The sequence below is a fragment of the Hypanus sabinus genome, chromosome 17, assembly GCF_030144855.1.
Source record: "Hypanus sabinus isolate sHypSab1 chromosome 17, sHypSab1.hap1, whole genome shotgun sequence".
Classification (NCBI taxonomy): Eukaryota; Metazoa; Chordata; class Chondrichthyes; order Myliobatiformes; family Dasyatidae; genus Hypanus; species Hypanus sabinus.
Genome location: NC_082722.1, coordinates 67963066 through 67988621, shown reverse-complemented (window position 1 = coordinate 67988621; position 25556 = coordinate 67963066). Strand labels below are relative to the sequence as shown.

The window sequence follows — 25556 nt, the reverse complement described above, 5'->3', positions numbered from 1 at the left end:
GTGCAGGCAATGGGACTCAGCAGTTTAAATGGCTTTGCATGAACTAGATGAGGTGAAGGACCTGTTTCTCTGCTATACTTTTCTATGACTCTATGACTATCACTTGCAGAAATGTTTGTAAGAGCAATTAATGTGCTTTTGAGCCCAAATAATCACATCAATACACAGCTTGTAGCATGCAAAATTCTGAAAATGTCTGTCAACCTTCGGGGATTGCAAGAGGTGAGAAAATCGATGTGTGAAAGTCAAACTTTGAGAAAACAGCGCGCCAAACTCTGACTCATTAACAATGTATGAAATGGCAGCAACTTCACTGCTAATGATACCATGCTGATTACTATGTTAAAGCTGGGAGTATATAATGTTATCTTTTCCTTTTCACTAGGCTCAACACAACAAATGATGTCAATGCAGCAGCAAAGAATGGACAGTACAACCCAAAAGAGGCTAAACAAATGCTCAGCTACAGGTAAGGGTGAATTGTGGAATGCTTCATCCGCAAACTGAACTGTTCCCACAACTATGGACTCACTTTCAAGGACTCTTTATTTATTGTCTGTTTATTTATTTATTTGTTTGTTTGTTTGTCTTTTGTATTTGCACAGTTTGTTGTCTTTTGCACATTGATTGTTTGTCGCCCTGTTGGGTGCATTAATTCTGTTATGTTTCTTGGATTCACTGAGTATGCCCTTAAGAAAATGAAACTCAGGGCCATATAAGGTTGCATGCACAGTACTGTGCAAAAAATCTTACGCAAGTATATATAGCTAGGATGCCAAAGAATTTTCAGTACCTCTTTGACCTATTTGCCGTGGGTGACCCTGCCAAGAGCCAAAGCACAAGGCCCAGACTCCAGCCAACATAGCTCTCTGGGTCATTGAGGCACTCCAAACCCTATGATAAAGTTGTGGTCCTCTTGGAGGTTAGAACTAACTGTAAACGCTGTAAACTATTTTTTCCCTAATTTTTTCACATCACAAACCTCGTGATGTTAAGACGCAAGAGATTCTGCAGATGCTGGAAATTTTCAGCAATGCACATAAATTGCTGGTGGACCATGGCAGGTCAGGCAGCATCCATGGAAAGAAATAAATAGTTGATGCTTTGGGTCAAATCTTGATGAAGGGTCTCGGCCCAAAATTACCTTGACTGCTGAGTTTCTCCAGCATTTGTATGCGTTGCCTTAATAATCACTAATCCTTCACTATTCCTATTTTTTGCTAATTTTTCTCACCCTCCCCTCCGCACACACATTCCCTGTAATTTCACACCCCTCCTCCCACCTTCCAGAACTACAGTCACTTACACACAAGAGGCAAATTACACTGGCCAATTACCCCACCAATCTTTTTGCTTTTGGGATGTGGGAGGAAAGTGAGACGCATGTGTGGTAAACAGGGAGAACGTACAGACTCCATAGTCAGCATGGAGATCAGGATTTCACCCTGGTCACTGGTGTTCGGAGGCAGTGGCTATATACTGTGCACCACTACGCAGCCCTGATTGATTCAGGTCAGTGACCGTTCATCAGATGACGTTCTGTTCATTATAATGAAAATGTTTGCTCACACAAACTTAAGGTAATGATTAATGAGGAGGCATGAATAAAGTTATTTATGATCATGCTGGTTAGAATATAAATCCTTGCCATGAGCTGCTGTTGAAACAGTACCCATAAATTCTTCTAAAAGTGATTTAGATAGTTGTTCAAAAAGGCAACATTAATGCGCACATATGGGGAATGAGTAAGAGAGTGAGATTATAGTGAGTGGATATAATATATGGCAAATACCACAGCAAAATTCAAGAGCTGAAAGGAAATGTTGCAGCTCTATAAAACCCTTTAGACCACACTTGGAGCATTGTGTTCATTGTGCAGCAAAGACGTGGAAACTTTAGAAAGAGTACAGAGGAGATTTAGCAGGACGCTGCCTAGATTACAGAGTATGTCTTATGAGGATAGATTGAGTGAGCTAGGAAGGATTTTCTCTTTAGAGCAAAGGAGGCCGCAAGGTAACTTAGAGGTGAAAAAGATGAGGCATGTTATGAGTGGAACGCCAGATATATTTTTCCCAGGGCAGGAGTGACTGAATTGAGCGGGCATAACTTTAAGGGGATTGGAGGACAGTATGGGGGGGGGGGGGCGGATATCAGAGGTAACTTTTTTACACAGAGAATGGTAAGTGCATGAAACGCACTGCCGGGGTTGGTGGTAGAAGCAGATATATTAGAGATATTTAAGAAACTCTTAGATAGGCACTTGTATGGTCAAAAAATGAAGGGCAACGTAGGAGGGAAGGGTTATATTAAGTTTAGAGTTGGTTAAAAGGTCAGCAGACATTGTGGGCTGAAGGGCCTGTACAGTGTTGTAATGTTCTATCTTCTTTAAGATAGATAGATTGAACATTCTCTTTCTCTGATATTGCATTCTAATGTTTGATCAGTCTTTGCCTAACAAAACACAGAAAAGGGAGCTCTGCGTCTCTGAGTATCGAGGAATGTGAATGCAGATATCCTCATCATAGCAGGACCTGAGAATGAAGTGGTCACTCAATGATCAAAGAGAGCACTTCAATGGCCCCAAAAGAGTTGATTTCCTTAATTTCAATAAGCATTAAATTTCCCTTTTCTGTTATCTTGTTGCCCTTTGAGTTGTTCTCACAATTAACATCTACATATCTATAATATCCAGGCACTCATTTGGGTTTAAACTTACAACCTATTTTGATGAATGTCACTCTTACAAATTAAACACTTAAGTACATTTGCAACCCACGCCATTTTTACTGATCATAAATCTTATTTCTAATATCTCACTGACATTGGAAGATCGAGTGTATTTTTGAGCAAGATGGGTAAACAGAATTACAGCACGTTGTTTTCATTTCATTATAATTCTGCTTCAGGTTCAGAATTGTAAAATAATTCTTTTACCATGGTCTCCTGTGGATTGTGTTGTTCTATATAATACGATAGACTCTCACACTCTCCAATCCGTGTCATTTTGCTTTGAACTGTTAGCAATGGTTTTCAGTTATTGGCATTTTGTCAAAAGGCTGAAAGCTGATTGAGTGAAATAAAGATGGAATTCTATTCTAATATTCAAAGTCTTATATTAATCAATCCATGCACATTTCCTCTTTCCCTGAAATTTGCAGTATAGATAGAGGACATTTTGTTCATTGAATTGATGTTGACTGACCAAGTCCTATTGTGTCTAATATTAATTTCCAGTTCTGTAAATTAAGGTACATAAAGAAGTTTCTCCCCCTCCCTTTTATGCAATGAGATCCAGACTCCTGTTATCCTCTACACAAGAGACTCTGCAGATGCTGGAAATCTTGAGCAGCACACACAGATTGTTGGTGAAACTGAGCAGGTCAGGCAGCATCTATGGAGAGAAGTAAACAGTCAATGTTTTGGGCCGAGACCCTTCATCAAAATGGGGCCCCACTTTGCTGAGCACCTCTACTCCATCTGCCTAAACGGAATTTCCAGTGGCCAATAATTTTAATTCTTATCCCCGTTCCTGTTCCAACTAGTCAGTCTGTGGCCTCCTCTTTTGCCATGATTTTTGCCTAGATGCCACAAACATCAATTCCTCCTACTTGTAATCTTTTCCCTTCCCCCTTCCCTCTTCTATTCTCCACTATGGTCTCTAGCTCTATCTCCTCACCAGCCTATCACTTCTCCCTGGTGCCTCTTGTTCTTCTCTTTTCCCCATGACTATTTATTCATTTCCACAGACGCTTCCTGTCCAGATGAGTTCCTTTATTATTTTGTGTGTGTTGCTCTGGATTGCCAGTATCTGCAGAATCTCTTGTGTTTATCAGTCCTGACAGTTGCTTCCATTATCCTCTGGCTGAACAAAATTTCCTCAACTTTCCACTACTTTTTTTAACCTAACTACCTTAAGTTTATGTCCCTTATAGCCATTAACACTTGTTTTTCTAATCTCAAGTTCAAGTTTATTGTCCTTCACCATGTATGCCACCAAATGAAACAATGTTCCTCCAGTGCACAATACAGTACATATAACTCACACATACCATGTGAATAATAAATACATTCCAGAAGACTGGGGCTTCATATGATTTTGTATCATTTAACTACTTTTTCCTTCAGGTTCCTCAGTTTGAATTCTCCAGTCCAGAAAACACTGTTGTAATTCTCTGTGCTGTCCTAGTCCTCGTGAGTTTTCTTTTATTTGTATCCTTCAATTGATACCAACTTTCAGCTAACTTGAGCTGGAGACAGAAAGTAATGTTGCTGTATTTGCTTGACTTGAGATTCTCTTATTTCCTTTTAAAAAAAAAGAACCTGAAAAGAATCTGAATGGTGTCAAGTTAGGAAAAGGGGAAGTACAACGAGATCTAGGTGTTCTTGTACATTAGTCACTGAAAGTAAGCATGCAGGTACAGCAGGTGGTGAAGAAAGCTTATTGGTCTTCATAACAAGGGGAGTTGAGTATAAGACCAAAGAGGTCCTTCTGCAGTTGTACAGGGCCCTGATGAGACCACACCTGGAGTATTATGTTCAGTTTTGGTCTCCAAATTTGAGGAAGGACATTCTTGCTATTGAGAGAGTCCAGCGTAGGTTCACGTGGTTAATTCCTGGGATGGCGGGGCTGTCATATGTTGAAAGATTGGAACGACTGGGCTTGTATACATTGGAATTTAGAAGGATGAGAGGGGATCTGATTGAAACATATAAGATTATTAAGGGATTGGAGACACTAGAGGCAGGAAACTTGTTCCCGACGTTGGGGGAGTCTAGAACCAAAGGCCACTGTTTAAGAATAAGGGGTAGGCCATTTAGGACAGAGTTGAGAAAAACTTTTTCACCTGTGGAATGCTCTGCCTCAGAAGGCAGTAGAGGCCAATTCTCTGGATGCTTTCAAGAAAGAGTTAGACAGAGCTCTTAAAGATAGTGGAGTCAAGGGATCTGGGGAGAAGGCAGGAATGGGGTGCAGATTGTGGATGATCAGCTATGATCACAGTGAATGGCAGTGCTGGCTCGAAGGGCCAAATGGCCTACTCCTGCACCTATTGTCTATTGTCTATAACCGTGTTGCTGTACTGCAGGCTCTAGAATTTAAATCTTAGCCAAACATCTAGTCCCCTTCCTGGTTAAAAGCAAGAGGGCAAGGTTCTTAGTGAGTGGTAGGAAGTTTAAAGGGGATCAGGTTTTCACAGAGAGTGGATAATATCTGGAACACCTAAATGCCAAAGAAGCATTTAGACAGATGTTTAAATAAGGCATAGAAGGAGCTACTCATAAGATGCTGGAGGATCTCACTGGGTCAGGCAGAGTCTGTGGAAGGAATCAGAACTGGATTTAATTTATTATTGGCGCATATAGTGAAAAGCATGTCCCTGTTGTGTGGTCTTTCGTTGATTCTGTTATGGTTATTACTCTATAGTTTTATTGAGTATGCCCACAAGAAAATGCATCTCAGGGTTTTTTTTATGGTGGCATATACTCTATGTACTTTGATAATAAAATTTACTTAGACCTTTGTTCATACAGATCAAATCTTTACAGAGTTTTTTGTGGTAGAACATAGTAAACAATGACAACACAGAGTACAGATTCAGATTCATATTCAGATTTATCGAAACATAGAGTGAAACGCATCATATATGTCAACAGTCAACACACGCAAGGATAACGGGGGGTAGCCCACAAGCATCACCACACATTCTGGCACCAACATAGCATGCCCACAATCTTCATATGTAACAGTTACAAAAAAGTGAAATGCAGGTAAACAGTTAAGGACAAGATCACAATGAAGTAGATTATGAGGTCAAGAAATGGATATTGACATTTCAGGATTTAGACAAATTGGAAGAATGGGCAAAAAAGGTGGCAGATGGAATACAGTGTTGGGAAATATATGATAATGCATTTTGGTAAAAGGAACAATAGTGTGGACTATTATCTAATTGGGGAGGAGGTTCAAACATCAGGGGTGCAGAGCAGCTTGGTAGTTCTTGTGCAAGTCTCCCTGAAATTTAATTACAGGTTGAGTCTGTGGTAAAGCATGTTGCAAATGTTGGCTTTTATTTCAAGAGAAATAGAACACAAAAGCAAGGAGATAATGCTGAGGCTTAATAAGTCACTAGTCAGGCCACACTTGGAGTATTGTCAACAGTTCTGGGCCCCATATTTCAGAAAAGATGTGTTATTGGAGAGAGCCCAGAGGAGGCTCATGAGGATGATTCCAGGAGTGAAAGGGTTAACATATGAGGATCATTTGGCAACTTTGGGCCTGCACTCACTGGAATTAGGAAGAATGCGGAGGGATCTCATTGAAACCTACTGAATCTTGAAAGAGTAAGCTTTTTACTCAGAGAGTGGTGAGTGCGTGGAATGGGCTGCCGTCAACGGTGGTGGAGGTGGATATGAAAGGGTCTTTTAAGAGACTTTTGGATAGGTACATGGAGCTTAGTAAAATAGAGGGCTATAGGTAAGCCTAATAATTTCTAAGGTGGGGCAAATTCAGCACAACTTTGTGGGCCGAAGGGCCTGCATTGTGCTGTAGGTTTTCTATGTTTCTATGACGAGATAAAATGGATGTGGAGAGAATGTTTCCTATGGTGGGGGTATCCAGAAATAGGGAGCACAGCCTCAAAATTGAAGGGCGACCTTTTAGATCAGAGGTAAGGAGGAATTTTTTTTAGCCAGAGAGCAGTAAATCTGCGGAATGCTCTGCTACAGACTGCGGTGGAGGCCAAGTCCGTGCGTATATCGAAGGCAGAAGTTGATAGTTTTCTGATCGGCCAGGGCATCAAAGGATATGGTGAGAAGGCAGGTGAATGAGGTTGAGTGGGATCTGGGATCACCCAAAATGGAGTGGCAGAGCAGACTTAATGGGATGAATGGCCTAATTCTGCTCCTATGTCTTACTGTCGAGACTGTTCAGCTGGACTGAAGGGTGCAGGGGAGGTAGCCAGTAAATGAGCTGGGATGAAGGGAGCATAGAAACAGGACCTTCAGCTCACAACTAGTCATTAAATGTCTTAATAAATGTAACCTCTTCTGCCTCCACAGGGTCCATATTTCTCCATCCTCTGCACGTTCTCGTGCCTATCTGAGAAATTATTAAATGCTGCTATTTTATTTACCTCCAAAACCAGCCAAGGCTGGCACTCAACACTCTGTGTAATAAACTTGCTCCACACATCTCCTTTGAACGCAACTTCTCTCACCTTAAATGTATGCCCTCTAGTTTTAGATATTTCATCCCTGGAAACAGGTACCCATTATCGACATGATCGAGGTGGGGCAGATAAAGTGTGAAAGAAACTCGGACAAAGTTTTCAGCCCGGATCAAGAGTGGCTCAGTGGATAGTGCTGCTGCCTCACAGCCTCAGAAGCCTGGATTCAGTCCTGTCGATGTGGGGTTTGCATGTTCTTCCTGTGACCATGTGGAATTCCTTTGGCTGCTCAAGTTTCCTCCCACATCTCAAGGATGTGGTTGGCAAAATGACTTACAGTACTGGCGACCCAGGTTCACTTCCTGCCGCTGCCCGTAAGGAGCGTCTGTTCTCCCCTTGACCGCGTGGGTTTCCTCCGGGTGCTCCGGTTTCCTCCCACAGTCCAAAGGCATGTGGCTTGGTAGGCCAATTGGGTAAATTACTCCTGGTGTGTGGAATCTGACCATAAGACATATGAGAAGAATTCGTCTGCTCCACAATCATTCATGTCTGACCTCTCAACCCCATTCTCCCGCCTTCTCTTCGTAACATTTAATCAAGAACTGATCAACCTCCACTTTAAATATACCCAATGACTTGATCTCTCTTGCCGTCCATTGCAATGAATTCCACAGATTCACTGTGTGTTGGTAAAAGGAATTCCTTTTCATCTCTGTTTTAAAGGGTTAAAGGGACATCCTTGTACTCTGAGCTTGTGCCCTTTGCTCCTCGACTCCCCCACTATATGAAACATCCTCTCCATGTCGACTCTATCTAGGCCTTTCAACATTCAATAGACTTCAATGAGACACCCACCCCACCCACAACTCATTCTTCTAAACTGCAGCAATTGCAGGTCCAGAGCCATCAAGGATCCTCAGACATTAACCCTTTCATCTCTGGGATTGTTCTTGAGAACCTCCTCTGGATCCTCTCCAATGTCTGCATATCCTTTCTTAGATAAGGGGCCCAGAGGTCTCTAAGGAGTGTTGATGAAAATAAATGGAATGTAGGATTAGCGGATTAGTGTAAATGGGTGGTTAATTGTCAGCATGGACAAAGCAGTTTGAAATGTCTGTACCGTCTGTTTCCATACTTGGTTTCTCTGTGAATTTTCTACATCCGGGCCTAGAATGAGATCACCCCACATCACTTCGACTGCTGAATGTTAATCACGTGGAAATTGTGGTTGGTTGGCACCACAACATTACCCCCCTGGGCTCTGGGGCAAAGGGTAACACTATTCCAGTCATTACCTGCAAACTCAGCACAGGCTTGTAATTAACAAGTAATCTCTTTGAAGGGTTAACTTCCATTAGACGGATAACAGGCTCACGTGTGTGTGTGTGTGTGTGTGTGTGTGTGTGTGTGTGTGTGTGTGTGTGTGTGTGTGTGTGTGTGTGTGTGTGTGTGTGTGTGTGTGTTCATTTTTGCTGAAATGTTTTTCTGCCTGACCACAGTTAATGGTCGACAATAGCTTCTAAAGAGGCATTCACCAGATTTAAACCTGCTAAAAATTCATTTTATCAGAGTCTGCCACTATTCACTTCTTCATAGACAGATGGATGATAGTCACAGCAGGTTTATATGTTGTACACCATTAGCTCTCCTCCTTCAATATTCAGCAAATAGTGGCAATATTCTCTGTCACTTGAGCATCCATAACACCCCGACAGGTTTATAACTGCTCTGCTTGGAGAGAACACATTTCCCTGTCTTCAGTTTGTAGCTAATACAGCCTTTCGGCTAGAATTTAAAAATCATCCCTCATAATGAATGTCAGGTTGAAGTTACATGCCACTTTTTACGTTTCTATCTTGACTATCCAAATGAGGCAGTTATGAGGACTGGGAAAATCTCCGCTGTAAAGTTACATTCTTTTGTGCTTTCGGGCTTACTTGTATCCGATGCATTTACACACGAGGCCGAGAGCAGGGATACCTTTACATGCGCTGTGGTGAAATAAAAGGAGGTTTGAAAAGGAAAATTAGGGTAAGGTCACAAAGGAGCTGGCTATGGTGAGAAATAATGTTGGCACGAGTCACATGGGCCGAATGATTCAGAATTATCGCATGTGCATTAAAACAAACAGTGAAATGCGTCATTTTCATTCACAACCAACACACCTAAAGTTATGCAAGGGACAGACCTCAAGTGGGAACACACAATCCGGTGCCAACACAGCATGCCCACTATGCATGGCAGAACAACACAGAACACAAGAAGCAACAAAAACAACAAGAGCGAAATAAACCCCTTCCCTCCCTCTCACCCAGCTTAGACTTCCGGACTCCCAAGGAAAGGAACCAGAATTCTGTGTCTGTTGTTTTGAATTTCCAGCATCTACAGATTTCCTCGTGTTTCTGTTGTCCAATTCAATATAATTCCATTTGCCTGCCACCCCAAAGTTTTGGCTAGGGGGTTTCTGTTTCTTTGCGATCAAACTGGCTATTTTCTGCTCTTCACACTTACAGACTGAAAACCTCAGGTTTGCAAGACCAGAAGACCAAAGTTTTTGTGTGCTTTCTCCAGTCCACTCAGGTGCAGGGCTCATGGTTGTAGGGAGAGTCAAGGAGTGACAGAGTGATATAGCGTGCAAACAGGGCCCTTCATCCCACTAGTCCTTGCTGACTAAGAAATTTGGCATGTCTCCTGTAGACACTGACCAGTTTTTATCGATGCCTATTGGCCTGAATCCTGCCAAACTTTTCCTTTCCATATATATGCATATATACTGCACTTCTCCAAATCGCTTTCAAATGTCGTTATTGTTATTTCTCCAGCTGTGCGCTCCATATACCGCACGCACCACTCACTGTGTGAGGAAGTTGCCCCAAAGGTCCCTTATAAACCTTGGTCCTCTCACTATAAATGCAAGGTCTGTGTCTCTGCAGTGGTAGACCCTTCCCCCACCCCCACCCCGCGTTGCTCGGTTCCTCACCTCAGCCACCTGAGATAGCTGCTACCTTCAGGTGCCAGGTCAGCCATCTCCAGGCCCTTTGACTAGTCCACCTCCAGGCCGAGACCAGAGTGGGGTGTTCTAAACGCAGATTATCCATGCGTGCTCAAAATAAAGAAGCTGTTTTCAGGGAGAGGGAAAAAATAGTGGTGCAGTTGTGTAGCTGACAGAGTTGCTGCCTCTAGTGCCAGTGATATAGATCCAATCTTGACCTCAGGTACAGTGAGTGTTCAGCTTGCATGTTCTCCCTGTGACAGCATGGGTTTCCCCCCTCATCCGTCATTAAGGACCCCCATCACCCAGGTCATGCCTTGTTCCCATTATTACTGCCAGGAAGGAGATACAGAAGTCTGAAGGCACACACTCAACGATTCAGGAACAGCTTCTTCCCCTCTGTCATCTGATTTCTGAATGGATATTAAACCCATGAACACTACCTCACTACTTTTTAAATTTCTATTTCTGCTCAACCTATTTAACTATTTAATACTTATATACTTACTGTAATTTATGGTTTTCTTTTATCATGTGTTGCAATGTACTGCTGCCACAAAGACAACAAATTTCATGATATATGCCAGTGATATTAAACCCGATTCTGATTCTGATCCCAAAGAAACACAGGTCAGAATCAGAATCAAAATCAGGTTTACTATCACCAGCATATGTTGTGAAATTTGTTGACTTTGCGGCAGCAATATATATATATATATACATGCAGGATGGCAGAAGGGAAGAAACTTTTCATGAATGGTTGTGTGTGTGGCTTCAGCCATCTGCTGTACTTCTTTCCAGATGATGGCAATGAGAAGAGGGCATTTCCTGGGTGATGGAGGTCCTTAATGATGGGTGTAGCCTTTCTGAGGCATTGTTCCTGTATACTATGGAGGCCAGTGCCTATGATGGAGCTGACTGTTTGCAACTTTCTGCAGCTTACTTCGATCCTTTGCAGTAGCCCCTCCTCCCCCATACTAGATGGTGTTGCAGCCAGTTAGAATGCTCAACATGGTACATCTGTTGAAAGTTTTGAGTCTTTTTGGTGCCACACCAAATCTCCTAAAAACTCCTAATGAAATATAGCCACTGTCGTGTCTTCCTTTAGCTGCATCAATATGTTGAGTCCAGGTTAGATCCTCAGAGGTGTTGACATCCATGGACTTGAAATTCGCCATGCTTTCATCCTCTGATCCCTCTGTGTGGATTGGTATGTGTTCTCTCCTCCTGCCCTTTCTGAAGTCCACTATCGGTTCTTAGTTGGTAGGTTGAATCACCACTAGTGTGTAGGGGAGTGATAGAATTTGCTGGTAGTTAATAAGAATGTGTGGAGAATTAAAAATGGGACTCATGCACAATCTGTTTAAATGGGAAGTTGATGGTCTACGTGGAGTCAATGGGCTGAGAGGGGCTTGTTTCTGTGTGGTACATCTCTCTGACTCTACGAGAATTAGAGCTAAACACAATACCTATAACGTTAATGAAATACTTACACTATCAGCATTTGGCATCCACTGGCCAGATAGTGAGCATGACAGTTAGTATTTTCCAAGTTTTGAAATTCAAACCAACATACTAAATAGATAATTCCCACATTTTCTGAATTTTGCATTTTCAGTTTCAAAGTTCTTTCTGGATCTTTACATCTTACTAGGAATAGAATGAAAACAGCCTTGCCCAGTTCTCTATTCTCCACTCTGATCTTTCACTTCTTCTAACCTACGTATTACTTCTCCCAGGACCCCCCCCCCCACCTTTCCCTTTCTCCTATTGACAATTCTCCTCTTCTACCAGATAGTTTCTTCTCCAGCCCTTGACTTATACCATCTACCTATCACCTATCAGCCTTCCAGCTAGCCTCTTTCCCCTCCCCCTCATCTTTTTATTCTGGTGTCTTTCCCCTTCCTTTTCAGTCCTGATGAAGGGTCTCAGCCTGAAATATTGACTGTTTACTTTTTTACATAGACACTGGCTGACCTGCTGAGTTCCTCCAGCACTTTGTGTGTGTTACTTTGGAATTCCAGCATTTGCAGACTTCCTTTTGCTTGCCTGGTTTCACCTGTTTCCACCATCCTCAGGCATCAGCATTTAAAGGGTTAAAAAGGCATCTCGTCACAGTATGGTCAATTTGTACAGGTACTGCAAATAAAGATGGAGACACCCACTGTGTGAGTTAAGAGCTGCTTTCTCCTGAGGTGTGGGTAAATCTCCCTCATCTCAGTTCTGGAATTTTATTTATCTTCCATAAAAAGACATAACAGTGGCAACTGAAACCTCACTAATAGCTGCAGAGATATAGCAGGATTTGTTCACATGTGACATTTAATCTGTCGCAGATGCCTTCATCAACTTCAACAGACAAACAGTTGGATTTCAAAGAAAAAAGAACCAACAGTCTTATAGGTTTTGCGATAGTGCACAGAGACAAACAGGCTTTTCACAATTCTTTTCGGAAAATTGGGGCGTCATGGTAACACAGTAATTAGCGCGACACTAATAGAGCTCGGGGCATCAGAGTTCGAAGTTTCATTCGGACGTCGTCTGTATGTCCTCCCAGTGAACATGTGGGTTTTCTGTGGTTTCCTCCCATAGTCAAATGATGTACCAGTTAGCAGGTTAATCAGTCCTATGATTAGGGGAGAATGAAGTAGGTGGGTTGCTAGGTAATGCAGCTCGTTTGCCCTGAAGGACCTTTAAATAAAATAAATACAATTCTTAAATATCATTGTCATAAAATAAATTCTAATTCTTTTTTAATCGTTCTCTTCCAGGATACACACATCTTTTCAATATTACAAATGGTTTAAATCAAGTACAATAGACTTGTTGGGGAAACCAAGCTGAATTAACAGACCAATAACTACAATTAAAATATTGCTGAGCCAGTGCATTTAATGACCATGTCCACTGCTGTTAATTTATCCATTTCTGCCTGATGTCATACATTTTAAACACCTTAAAATGGGAATACAAAATCACAAGAAAATCAATAGTTTATCATTTTAAAAGGGGGTATCATCACAATCCTTCGTGAAAATTGAATTTGTTTTAATACAGGAAGTGTTGCTGAAACTCACATTTTAGATTTAATGTGTTGGAGATTACTCCAATATTAGACCTAGCATTAGTAACGAGAGACAGGCACAGAGGGAGAGAGGGAGATAGAGAGAGAGAGAAAAAAAAAGGAAGAAGTAGACCCACCATCAGCCCAGAACGTCAGAATCAGGATTAATATCACTGGTATATGTCGAGAAATGTATTGGCTTTGCAGCAGCAGTACATTGCCATACATGATAACCATAAGACCATAAAACAAAGGAGCAAAAGTCAGCCATTCGGCCCATCAAGTCTGCTCTGCCATTTTATCATGAGCTGATCCATTCTCCCATTTAGTCCCACCCCACCCCCCCCCCCCACGCCTTCTCACCATAACCTTCGAAGCCCTGGCTACTCAGATACCTATCAATCTCTGCCTTAAATACACCCAATGACTTGGCCTCCACTGCCGCCTGTGGCAACAAATTTCACAGATTCGCCACCCTCTAGCTAAAAAAAGCTGTGAATTACAGTAAGTATATGTATCGTATGTATATAAAATAGTTAAATTAGGGCAAAAAAACATAAAATAATCAGGTAGTGTTCATGGGTCCATTCACAAATCGGATGGCAGAAGGGAAGAAGCTGTTCCTGAATCGCTGAGTGTGTGCCTTCAGGCTTCTGTACCTCCTTCCTGATGGTAACAGTGAGCAGAGGGCATGTGGTAGGGGTGCTTAATGATGGACACCGGCTTTTTGAGGCACCTCTCCTTGCAGATGTCTTTGATACCACAATGCCTGTACCCATGATGGAGCTGACTCATTTAATAACTCTCTGCACCTCGCTTCAATCCTGTGCAGTAGCCCCATTCACCCACTCCCCCATACTAGGCGGCAATGCATCCAGTTGGAATGCTCTCCCTGGTACATCTGTAGAAATCTTTGAGTGTTTTAGGTGACATACCAAATCTCCTTGAACTCCTAAAGAAATATAGCCATTGTTTTGCTTTCTTTATAGCTGCATCCATATGTTGGGACCAGGTTAGGTCCTCAAAGATACTAACACCCAGGAACTTGAAATTCACTTCTGAGAGAGAGAGGAAGAGAGAGATAAATAGACCCACCATCAGTCCACCCAGTCCACACCGGCCTGCCAAATATCGTGTCCTGTCATAAATTCTGTTTCATTATGTGGTGTAAAACATATTTTAAGCTTTATTACAAAGCCCATTAAAACATTTTAAAGTAATATCACTTACAGTCACAGTTTCTTCAGTCTGCAATTCTAATCTTCACCTTCAATTCCCTTCATACCAATACCACTTTCTCCATGAGCTCCTCTACAGATCAACTGCTGCTTCAGGGCTCCTCGATGCTTTTGTTCAGCGAGGTTTTGATAGGTACATGGATGAGAGAGGTATGGAGGGCTATGGGCCAAGTGTAGGTAGGTGGGACTCAGCATAGACTAGATAAACCTAATGCTTATTACTGCATTGTAATGCTTCAGTGCTCTCTATAGATTTCACTGCTCCCATCCCCAGCCTCTTAAAAAAATCTTCACCACATCCAAAACCTGGCTACCCACAGCCTCACTAACACTGAGACCCAACCACAATAGTGATAGTTAGCTAATTAACTGTATTTTTGGAGGCAACAGGCCTTTTGGGTTTTTTTTCTCTTGCACCACTGTAACTCTCTCCCCAAAGAAATTAATTTCTTGCCCTATAGATATCGAAATATTAACTGCTCCACCAAGGTTGCTTTCTCCTAGCTCTGGAATTCTGTCTTGAATACTTTCTTACCATATGTTTTGTCTCTAATACAATCTGACCAAGCACTGCTCAAATTCACAATCTCTACCCACAAGGATAAGAAGCTGTTCCAAAAACAACTTCTTCCCTTCCACCATCAGATTTCTGAAAGGACAATGACTAACCCATGAATACTACCTCTACTTTTGCTCTCTTTTTCCACTACTTATTTAATTTAACTTTGTATATTTATTTCCTATTGTAACTTACTGTAATTTTTATGTCTTGCTCTGTACTGCTCCCACAAAACAACAAGTTTCATGACATTTATCAGTGATATTAAACAGAATTCTGATTCTGAATTGGTGGATGGGAACACTTCCATCTAGATTTCTGTCCAGGTCATACACGATCCTGGCTTGGGTATGCATCACCATTCCTTCATCCTGTTTGGGTCCAGATCCTGAAACTACAGACCATTCACCAGAAAAAAAAAAGAAGGCACTCAAGACCAACTTCTCATGGACACTTAGTGTTAGACAACAAATAGTCCTTGCCAACAAATTATGCATCTGGGAAATGAATTTTATTGAGATCTATGACACAAGAGATTCTGCAGATGCTATAAGTGTATAAGATGATGAGGGTCATTGATCGTGTGGATAGTCAGAGGCTTTTTCCCAGGGCTGAAATAGCTAACACAAGGAGGCATAGTTTTAAGGTGCTTGGAAGTAGGGACAAGGGGATGTCAGAGCTAAGTTTTTCACACAGAGAATGGAATGCAATGCCAGTGATGGTGGTAGAAGTGGATACAGTAGGGTCTTTTAAGAGACTCTTAGATAGGTACATGGAGCTTAGAAAAATTGAGGACTATGCAGTAGGGAAATTCTAGGCAGTTTCTCAAGTAGGTTACATGGTCGGCACAACATTGTGGGCCGAAGGGCCTGTAATGTGCTGTAGATTTCTATGTTCTATGCTGAAAATCTTGAACAACACACACAAGGAACAATGGAGGAACTCAGTAGCCAGGCAGCATCTTTGGAGGGAAATAAGTAATTGACAGTTTGGGCTGAGACCCTGATCTTGGTCCAAAATGTTGACAGTTTATTTCTCTCCATGGATGCTGCCTGACCTGCTGAGTTCCTCCAGAATTTTCTCTGTGTCATCACTGATGTCCATCATTGGTCACCTGCATTAACAGATTTCTCTGTATAGCATGTGTGCTAGTTTTGTTTGATGGCTTCTATGAGGCATCATGAATAATGCTTTATGATAAGAGCATAAGAAAAATAAGCAGAAGCCCAAGTCCATCAACCCTTCTCCACAATTCAATAAGACTATGTTTAATCTGATCTCGGGCTCAGTTTTTCTTTCCTGCCTGATCACCGGAACTCTTGCCACCTCTGTAGAACAAAGATCCACCTATCTCAACTTTGAATGACAGCTCTCTCGGCAGAGGGTGACAGAGGTTCACAAACACCTTGAGAGAAGAATTTCCTTCGAATATCCATCGCATTTCTGAAATGCACGCCTCACTTTTCTGGATTCCCCAGGAAGGACAATGCACTCTGCATCTACCCACTTCATTCCCTGCCCAATCTTATATCCTTCAATAAGATCACCTCTCATTCTTCCAAACTCCAGTGATCACAGTGCACACATCTTTCCTCATAAAACTACTACATACCTCAGGTCAACCCAGTCTGGACTGCCTCCTATGTAAGGGTGTTCCCTCCTTAAATAAGAATGAAGGTTCAATGGAAATTTGATGTTATTGCTGTTGTATCATTGTGAATACTGTTCTAATTGTTACGAGAAGCATCCTCACGGGTCTGCTGATCACTGCACTTACCGTCTATTGTTTTTTCTCCGCAGAAAACATGATGCTGGAATGCTGATTGCTTAGATCGGAACTTCCCTGCGGCCCAAGAGTCCGCCATAAAGCACAAAACCTCAGACAGAAAGAATAAGCAACGAGAAAGTCAACCATCGCAGCAACGTTCTCAAGACTCCTTTGGCTAGTTTAGTTTTTTTCCTCGTTCATTTTTTTCTTTAAGAGAGGACAGCAAAGAACAAATGAAGATGACTATTCATTCAGGTCTCTCTCTCTCTCTCTCACACACACACACACACACACACACACACACACACACACACACACACACATGTACACACACACATACAAAAATTTATACACGTTACATACACGCATGATGTTTGATTAAAAGACAATGACAGTATTTAACAGAAAAGAAACACAAAACTGACAAGATGCTGGCATTACTTATTTTAAAAAATAGAAAAACTGAGCAAAGAAAAAGAACCTTTAAAAAAACTGTGCATCGGCGAAGCAGTCTTAATCTGTGAACGAAGAACGAGCTGAGGCAATTGCTGACCCTCCTTGATCTCAGTCCCACAGTTGCTGATGTCACCCTGTGTATATACGTAGGCTTCTTTGATATATTCATATATCTCAACAGTGCTTCCGATTCTCACAGTAATTGTGATTGACGTTAGAATACGGGTAGTCACAAAAGGAGACTCCGAGGCCACCCTATTAGTCTATTGGATTGCAAATAGGTCAAGGTAAATGAGAGATGGTCCAGCCCACTAGACTTTGCATCACTAGCACATCGATACAGAGATGACTGTAGGTTTTAAAAGAAATTATGTTGGTTTTTTAAATAATAATATTTCAATCTCAGCAAAAGAAGGATTGATGAATATCTAACTATAAGTGAAGGTTTGTTGTGGGGTTTAGCATGCCAGTATTTGTTCTGGGTCTTAGAAGCTTCTCAAAAAAAAGGAAAAACTAGCACATTGAAACCCAACAGCTTACCAGTCATTAATATCACATTTATAAATATATCCCTTTTCCTTTGACTGTCCAAGGTTACATTTTAGCATCAACAAGACTGAATAATATCTAACAGTCTCATTTGAGCAAACAATAGCATTGCCTATCATGATCAATTGAGTGCATTTAGCCATTATCATAGTGGAAAACAGTAAATGCTGGATATGCTTACAGGTCAGGTGAAAATGTAAAGATTGAAAGACAACTAAGATTATCATAACTGTTACAATCTTTTTGTCACTATGTCATCGAATCTGGAGATCTCTCTTTCCCTTTGTTATAGATGCTGTTTGACTTGCTGAGTACCTCCAGCATTTTCTGTTTTTCTTTAAATTTCAGAATCCCAGCATCTGCAGTATTTTGCTTTTGTCACCCTTTGGTAATTCGATGGGATCTGCACTTTAAGTGTTATTGCTGAATGGGTGATTCAATGAATGGTGGAATCCTTATAGAGATGTGGGTGTTGGATGCTGCTTGGAATTGTATTAAGTAGAAAGATCTCCGATATTAGTTTTCCTCCCCATTATTTAATTTCTACCCACGAATATTGAAAATGAGTTGATTCTTTGCTTTCTGTAGGTCTGAATTGGACCATTACCTTTAAGCACCACTTGTGTGGTGATGTTGAGATGCTTCAACTCGTGGAAGGGAAGGGGGTAAATTAGAGAGGGAAGAAAATCAGCTAGATCTGATTTTGCTACTGAATCTCCAAATGATCCACTATGGACTGGAGGGATCTCATCCAATAGCACATAGTGGCTGATCCTTTCAAATGTAGGTGGGATAATTGGAACTAAGTGAATGCCTCATGTGGAGCTATGCAAGGATTAGCATTAATCAGAGAACTAAACTAATTGTCGAATAAGGAAATTTAAAAGCTACTTCCAACATAACCACAGTAGACCAGGATTAAGGCACTGGCTCCTTGATAATCATCAACCTTTTAAGGAATGAACAGTAACAGCTTTCACATACATAATGTACATATATGAAATCAGTTTTATTACTATGTTAAATATTATAAATAATTATTCATTAGTACCAATTATTGGCAATGAGGCTCTGTATCAGACTGCTCTAAATATTAAATGTCCTCGAAGTTTGTAAAATCTTATTTATTCTTTAACAGGGCACAGACAGATTGCAGCAGCATGTTTCAAACGGTTAAATTTTATTTGGAGCGCAATCAATCTTACAATATTGACAAGAAACTAGTGAACGAGAGAAAGACAATGAGAGCAAAAGAAAATGATAAAGGGTGGCAGTTTCCTCTTGCACAGGTACTGGATTCACAGCTTCGGAAACCGGGCTGTCTTTACTCAGGGGGGCTGCCTGTTCGCTCGCGGATCAGCCTCTCGCTCAGCTCCCACAGGGCAGACGCTGATGCCTCATCTTGGGCCGCCTGCGACGGCAGGCATCGGCAGCAGTTATTGAAGTACATCCCTCCCAGGCCTTCCAACTCCGGGGCAACGGCACAGTAAACACTGGTGGCTGCTCCCTGTTGCTGGAAAAGAGGACAAAATGCAAGATAAATACCTATTAAAACATTACTGATAATTAAGGGTTTTCAATGAAAACATGTTTTATCTCCCACAATATAATATGGCTTTTAACTTTGAAGCTGAATTTATTCTGACAGTACCGAAGTTTAAAAAAAACCTCTGCCAAAGCAAAACTCAGTTAAGGCACTCTAATTAAATACAATCACACAACGTGCAAGTGTGTGCCAAATCTATCCACTCCCCTTTCATCATGTTGATTTAATCGTGCAAAAGTCCATTGATGATTTTTGCTAAAATTACCATCTGCAAGGATCATGGAAGACTTAAGTGATTGAGCATTGTCTAAGTATATACACACCAAAGAGAATAACCCAACTATTCTAAGCTTCATCCCACACAGGAATCATTGCATAAGCCAAGCAATAAGCACGATTGGCTTATTTACCTCATGGCAGGCTTTAGTGAAATGATTGCACTACAATGAGAGATATAACTCATTCTATTTACGCTGTTTTCTTGATGCAAATGGTAGTGCAGTTGAACTATGCCAATGGTATCTTATTCACCAAATGCAGGTTTTGTAGAACAAAGATACTCTGCAGCTTCAAGGATTTTTGCAATGCAGTCCCTACGGGATATGCACAGATCAATTATTTTCTTCACTATCTTTGAGACACCCTTTAAAAAGATTACTTATTCAGTGGTGAAGCTTGAAGCCAGGCTGGCTGTTGGAAAGAAAGAAAGCAGAAGTCAAATCACGGTTAAGTGTACTGGGGGTTGTTGGCACTGTGATGGTGGGAGAGCTCTTGGATGTAAAGCATTTCCTGAGCAGAGCCAAGTGAGGGAAAATACACAAAGAGGATTGTGCCCTTATAACGAAGCCTTTTTCTAACCATTTAACCTGATAGAGAGAAAACCAGGTTGATTGTATTATTGTACATTACCCTTCCCACTCAATTTCACTCTATAGCTAGCCCCAGGCTGGCATTTAATGACCAGCACACTGATGCAATATTTGTCCCCACATACTTCAGCAGAAAAGCTTCAGAAATTATAAGACCAATTGATTACTAAACTATCAAATTGGATACCTAAATCAAAGGGTGTTGTTGCTTAAAAGGAACTTTTGGATAACATATCTAAAAACAATAACAAGTTGATAGCTCAAAGATGGCATTATTGCTCTGAGCATTACGGGTTTTTCTCATTCTTCCAGTTTTGAAAGTTGGATTGTTCACGTGTGATTGATCAATGTAGAAGGTGTCAGGGCAAAGTATGGTCTATGTTTGAAAAGACATACTGTAACTTGCATCAGACATCTTAGCTGCATATACGTCATTGTGTAGCATTGTCTCAAAATCCAGCAGGAGGTTAAGTATGATTTAATACACTTTGAAAGGAAACCTATTACCAAGTCATTAAGCCAAGTTATAACAGAGACTCCACCCATCTCCAAGGAATGGGAGAAAAGCCCAAAGCAGAATTAATAAAATCAACCAGGGCTCCCAAGTAACAATCAAGTGGAGTTAGAAGCGTAGTATTTGTGTTCCATTTCCCCATTGGGACAGGAGTGGCAACACAGTAATGTTGAGGACACAGATTTGCATGAGGGGGAGATCACTCAGCGACTGGGATCTAACCTGAGTGGATTTTGGAGAAGTTATATTTGCATGATTCCCTGCATTCAAACAGAGTGGGTTAGTCATCCTCAGATGCACCAAACATTGACTGGATATGCATGAACATTAAACCCAGCTTCAGAAAGTCTGCTCCAAGACATTCAGTAGAGTTGAATTTCACAAGGGAATTACAAAGTATATGTACAGTAGTATTGCTTATGTATTGCACCTAACCGAGGAAGAACCTCTGCCCCTATATGCCTTTTGAAGAGATTTAACAATGTTGATAGCCATGCCCAAAGGATGTTCTCCATAAGTAGTTAGTTCCTATAAAAGACCATGCTTTGTATATAAATGTAGATAATGAAATGCCACCAGGCAGTTAATTCATCAGTGGATTTGTTCCTTTCCCCTTCCAGGGTTCTTTCATTGTTTGTCCTTGTTTCAGTGGTGGTCCTAGGTCAGTGAGTTCAGGTAAGAAGTTATACAAGTTACGGCTCTATTGCTTCCTTTCATAAACTCTGTGTATCCGGACTACGAGGGGTGATTGATAAGTTTGTGGCCTAAGGTAGAAGGAGTCAGTTTTAGAAAACCTAACACATTTATTTTTCCTACATTTACACACTTAGTCCAGCTGTTGTGGAGCATATGGATTCCTTCTTTGTAGAAGTCAGCATCTTGGACCTTCAGAAGTGGTCCACAGCATGGTGTGATTGATAAGTTTGTGGTCTAAGGTAGAAGGAGCTGAGTTATTAACTTCAAATTTTCTGCATTTTCACTCAGTTGAACTGCACATGCATGTAACGAGAGCTGTATAACTCATCTCCTTCTACCTTAGGCCACAAACTTATCAATCACCCCTGCTATGGCCCACTTCTACAGAGAAGGGATCCGTATACTCCACGACCACTGGATTAAGTGCGTACATGTAGGAGGGGACTATGTTGAAAAATAAATGTGCTACGTTGCAAAATTGAGTCCTTCTACCTTAGGCCACAAACTTATCAATCATCCCTCCTATGTACCAGCCAAGCAGCAGAACTAATGGTCAGCCAGGGTTTCGCTCTCAGCTTCAGCTGAAAGTCTGCCAATATAAACAAGTCAGGAAAGTAAAGAACAAACTTTGAAAAGATCCTTTATATATGTTCAATACCGTAAGCACAAAAAAGATAAAATGCTGTAGCTATATAGGTTATGTGTGTATTTAATTCAGAGATGCAGCATGGTAACAGGACCTTCTGTTCCAAAGCACCTGAGCTGCCCAATTGCACCCATGTGACCAATTAACCTGTACATCTTTGGAATGTGGGAGGAAACCAGAGCACCCAATTAACCCACGTGGTCATATGGAAAATGTATAAACTCCTTACAGACAGTAATAGTGTTATGCTAACTATTGTGCTGTCCCAAGTATTGTTGGCAAGACCAAGGTTTATTATCTATGCACTAAAGTCACTGAGAACCAAATAAGTAGTTCATGACCATTAAGATGATAGTTAATTGCTGACTAATTGTTTTAAATTTTCCAGCTAGCACGGCGGGCGGCCAGGTAGTGTAGCGCTTAGCACAATGCTTTACAGTACCAGTGACCCGGATTCACTTCCCACTGCTGTCTGTAGGGAGTTTGTACGTTCTCCCCGTGACCATGTAGGTTTCCTCCAGATGCTCTGGTTTGCTCCCACAGTCCACAGATACTCCGGTTGGCAGGTTAAGGGGTCATTGTAAGTTGTTCCGTGATTAGGCTAGGGTTAAATTGGGGGTTTCTGGCTAGCATGGCTCCTAAGGGCTGAAGGACCTGTTCCTTGCTGTATCTGAATAAATAAATAAAATTGAATTCAGGTTCTGACTTTTGGATTGTGCTGCAGGACCCTTTACAGGGAGCATACCAACATGAGTCCACTCACTATATTGTAATGAGACAGGAGCAGTTTTGTATTGCTTCATTTTTACCTCAGAGCATGGAGGAATGATTTAATGCATAAATAAAACACAAGGGTCCTCCATTAACATTTCGGAATTCTATATCGATATTCTAAATTAACTGCCGCAATGTAAAATAAAAGCAGGCAAAATTGATAGGCATTGAAGGATTAGCTGGTCCATTAAATGTACCCTAGAATGTGATGGATGAAGGATCATGTTGAAACACTGCTGTCATCCATCCATCCCTAGTAACCTCACCTGAGAGATACAAGAGGGAGAGTTGAAGGGAAGTATTTCACAAGCAGGAGAAGTGTTACAGTATACCTCAGCTGAAATCCTAACTTGTTGTTAATCAACGCACTCAAAATGCTGGAGGAACTCAGCAGGCCAGGCAGCATCTATGGAAAAGAGTAAACAGCCGATGATTCAGGCCAAGAGTCTTCATCGGACCTGATGCAGGGCCTCAGCCCAAAACATTGACCATATACTCTTTTCCATAGGTGCTGCCTGGCCTGCTGAGTTCCTCCAGCATTTTGTGTGTGTTGCTCTGGATTTCCAGCAACTGCAGATTTTCTTGTGTTTTTGTTCTCCTGTTGTTTTTAATCATTTATGGTGAAACAAGGTTGGGAAGACAAAAACAAATATCTTATTCTTTATTACTGAGCTAAGATCATTGTTTCTGCAGAGTGTGTGTGTGTGTGTGTGTGTGTGTGTGTGTGTGTGTGTGTGTGTGTGTGTGTGTGTGTGTGTGTGTGTGTGTGTGTGTGTGTGTGTGTGTGTGTGTGTCTGTTTAAAAAAAAAATCCTTCCTTGCAAAACAACATTAGGAGGTTAAAAAAATTCTAACAAAATTCCTAAACATAAGAGATCCTGCAGATGCTGGAAATCTAGAGGAACAAACACAGCATAATGCTGGTGGAACTTCAGCAGGTCAGGCAGCATTGACAGAGGGAGATGAACGGTTGACATTTTGGCCTGAGGCCCCTCCTCAGGACCGGAGTTTCTCCACCATTCTGCATTTGTTCCAGTGGAATGCCTGCTCTTTATTACGGGGCTGGGGACTTCTTTCTGGGAGAGCTTGGGTAGGTTGTATTCTGGCATTTTCCCCCTTCCTTTCCAGATCTGAAGAATCTCAGCCCAAAGCATTGACAGTTTATTCATTTCTACAGATGCTACCTGACTTGGGGAGTTCCTCCAGCATTTTGTGTGTTGCTCTGGATGTGTGCTTGTTTGTGTATATGAGTGTGTGAGTGTGAACGTGTGCCTGCCATGAATAAGGTAGATTTTAGAGTTAGCTGCATTGTCCACCACAGATGCAAACCCCTTCCAGACACCCACCACGTCAGCTCATGTGTTTAAAATGATGAAGGTGGATGGGGTAATGTTAACTCCAGTAGAAATTTCTACAGCTGCTGTGTCAGATGTAATATCTGTTACAGAGAGAGAATGAAAAATGCAAGGGCACTTTTTTGCTACTTGATTTCTGTGCTAACAGAAATTATTAAGAAAAATAAAATCTGGCTAGAGCTGTCAATGATCTAATGATGTTGCTGTACACTGTTCCGTACTAAAACTCAGACAGCCTGTCAGTGAGGCAATGATTTCTCTGTAACGATTAGTTTCTGCTTGTAAAGTATCTTTGGCCTGAAATTTGAATACTATTGTCAGGCTGATATGGTGTAACTTTTGATTCAAGAAATTACACCAGATCAAACATGATATGGTGTAACCTTTGGCTCAGCTGGTAGCCTTCTCACCTCTGAAGGTTGTGAGTTGAACAATGTGGAATTTTCTGCCATGGATGTCTGTGAAGGCCAAGTCATGGGGCATATTTAGTTTGGAGGTTGACAGATTCTTAATTAGTAAGGGCATCAAAGGCTACTGGGAGAAGGCAGGAGAATGGGTTGAGAGGGATTGTAAATCTGCCGTGATGGAATCACGGAGCAGAATCGATGGACCAAATGGCCCAATTCTGCTCGTATGTCTTATGGTCTAAATACAAATTAAATTAATGATTTTAAATCCAATTCATTGGTGACAGGGGGTGAGGGGCATTGTCGGAAATGGCATGCTTTGGTTTTAGACCGATTTCCCATTGGCTCTTTCAAATAAGACATCACCTTTTAAGAAACACCAAGGGTCGTTACCTCTAGTGCATTTGCAAATATTTATCTTTCAATACAAGTTAGTTAAAAACAGCTTACCAGCTCCCTCATGCAGCTACTTATTGGGAGTTTGCTTCCAGAATCAGAATCAGGATTGGGTTTAACGTCACTGCCACATGTCATGAAATTTATTGTTTTGTGGCAGAAGTGCAGTGAAATACATAATGAAAAAAACTATAAATTACAATAATTATATATATAATTAAATTAGATAAGTAATGCAGAAAGAGAGAAAAAGGACAGTGAGGTAGTGTATATGGTTAGTTTTCCGGAGGGAAGGAAGCTGTTCCTAAAATGTTGAGTGTGTGTCTCCGGGCTCCTGTACCTCTTCCTCGATAGTAGCAATGAGAAGAAGGCGTACCCTGGCTGAAGAGGGTCCTTAATGGTAGATGCCGCCTTTTTGAGGCATTGCTTTTTGAAGTTGTCCTCGATGCTGGGGAGGCTACTGCCCATTAATCGTTGCCACTTCTCCCACATAATATTAGTCTTTACAGTTCAGGAAAAGAGAGTGCCACGTGAGTCTAAAAGCACATCTTAATTGTTGCATCTT

The 25556-nt window shown here is 41.4% G+C and overlaps 2 protein-coding genes across 3 annotated transcripts in view; one reads left to right on the top strand and one right to left on the bottom strand.

Moving 5' to 3' along the window:
- LOC132407024 (transcription factor Maf-like) overlaps positions 1 to 16996 on the top strand; it is a 495242-nt gene extending 478246 nt beyond the window's left edge. Inside the window, exons 2-3 of the mRNA XM_059993264.1 lie at positions 386 to 469; positions 16817 to 16996. Coding sequence (XP_059849247.1) covers positions 386 to 469; positions 16817 to 16847 — 115 coding nt within the window. The 3' untranslated portion in view covers positions 16848 to 16996. The remainder of the gene's footprint in view (positions 1 to 385; positions 470 to 16816) is intronic.
- Positions 16997 to 17142: 146 nt separating this feature from the next.
- The window catches only part of wwox (WW domain containing oxidoreductase), a 1112408-nt gene continuing 1103994 nt past the window's right edge, over positions 17143 to 25556 (bottom strand). For both annotated transcript variants that reach the window (XM_059993260.1, XM_059993262.1), the window contains one exon: positions 17143 to 19302. In XM_059993260.1, the coding sequence (XP_059849243.1) occupies positions 19114 to 19302 (189 nt within the window). In that variant the 3' untranslated portion in view covers positions 17143 to 19113. The remainder of the gene's footprint in view (positions 19303 to 25556) is intronic.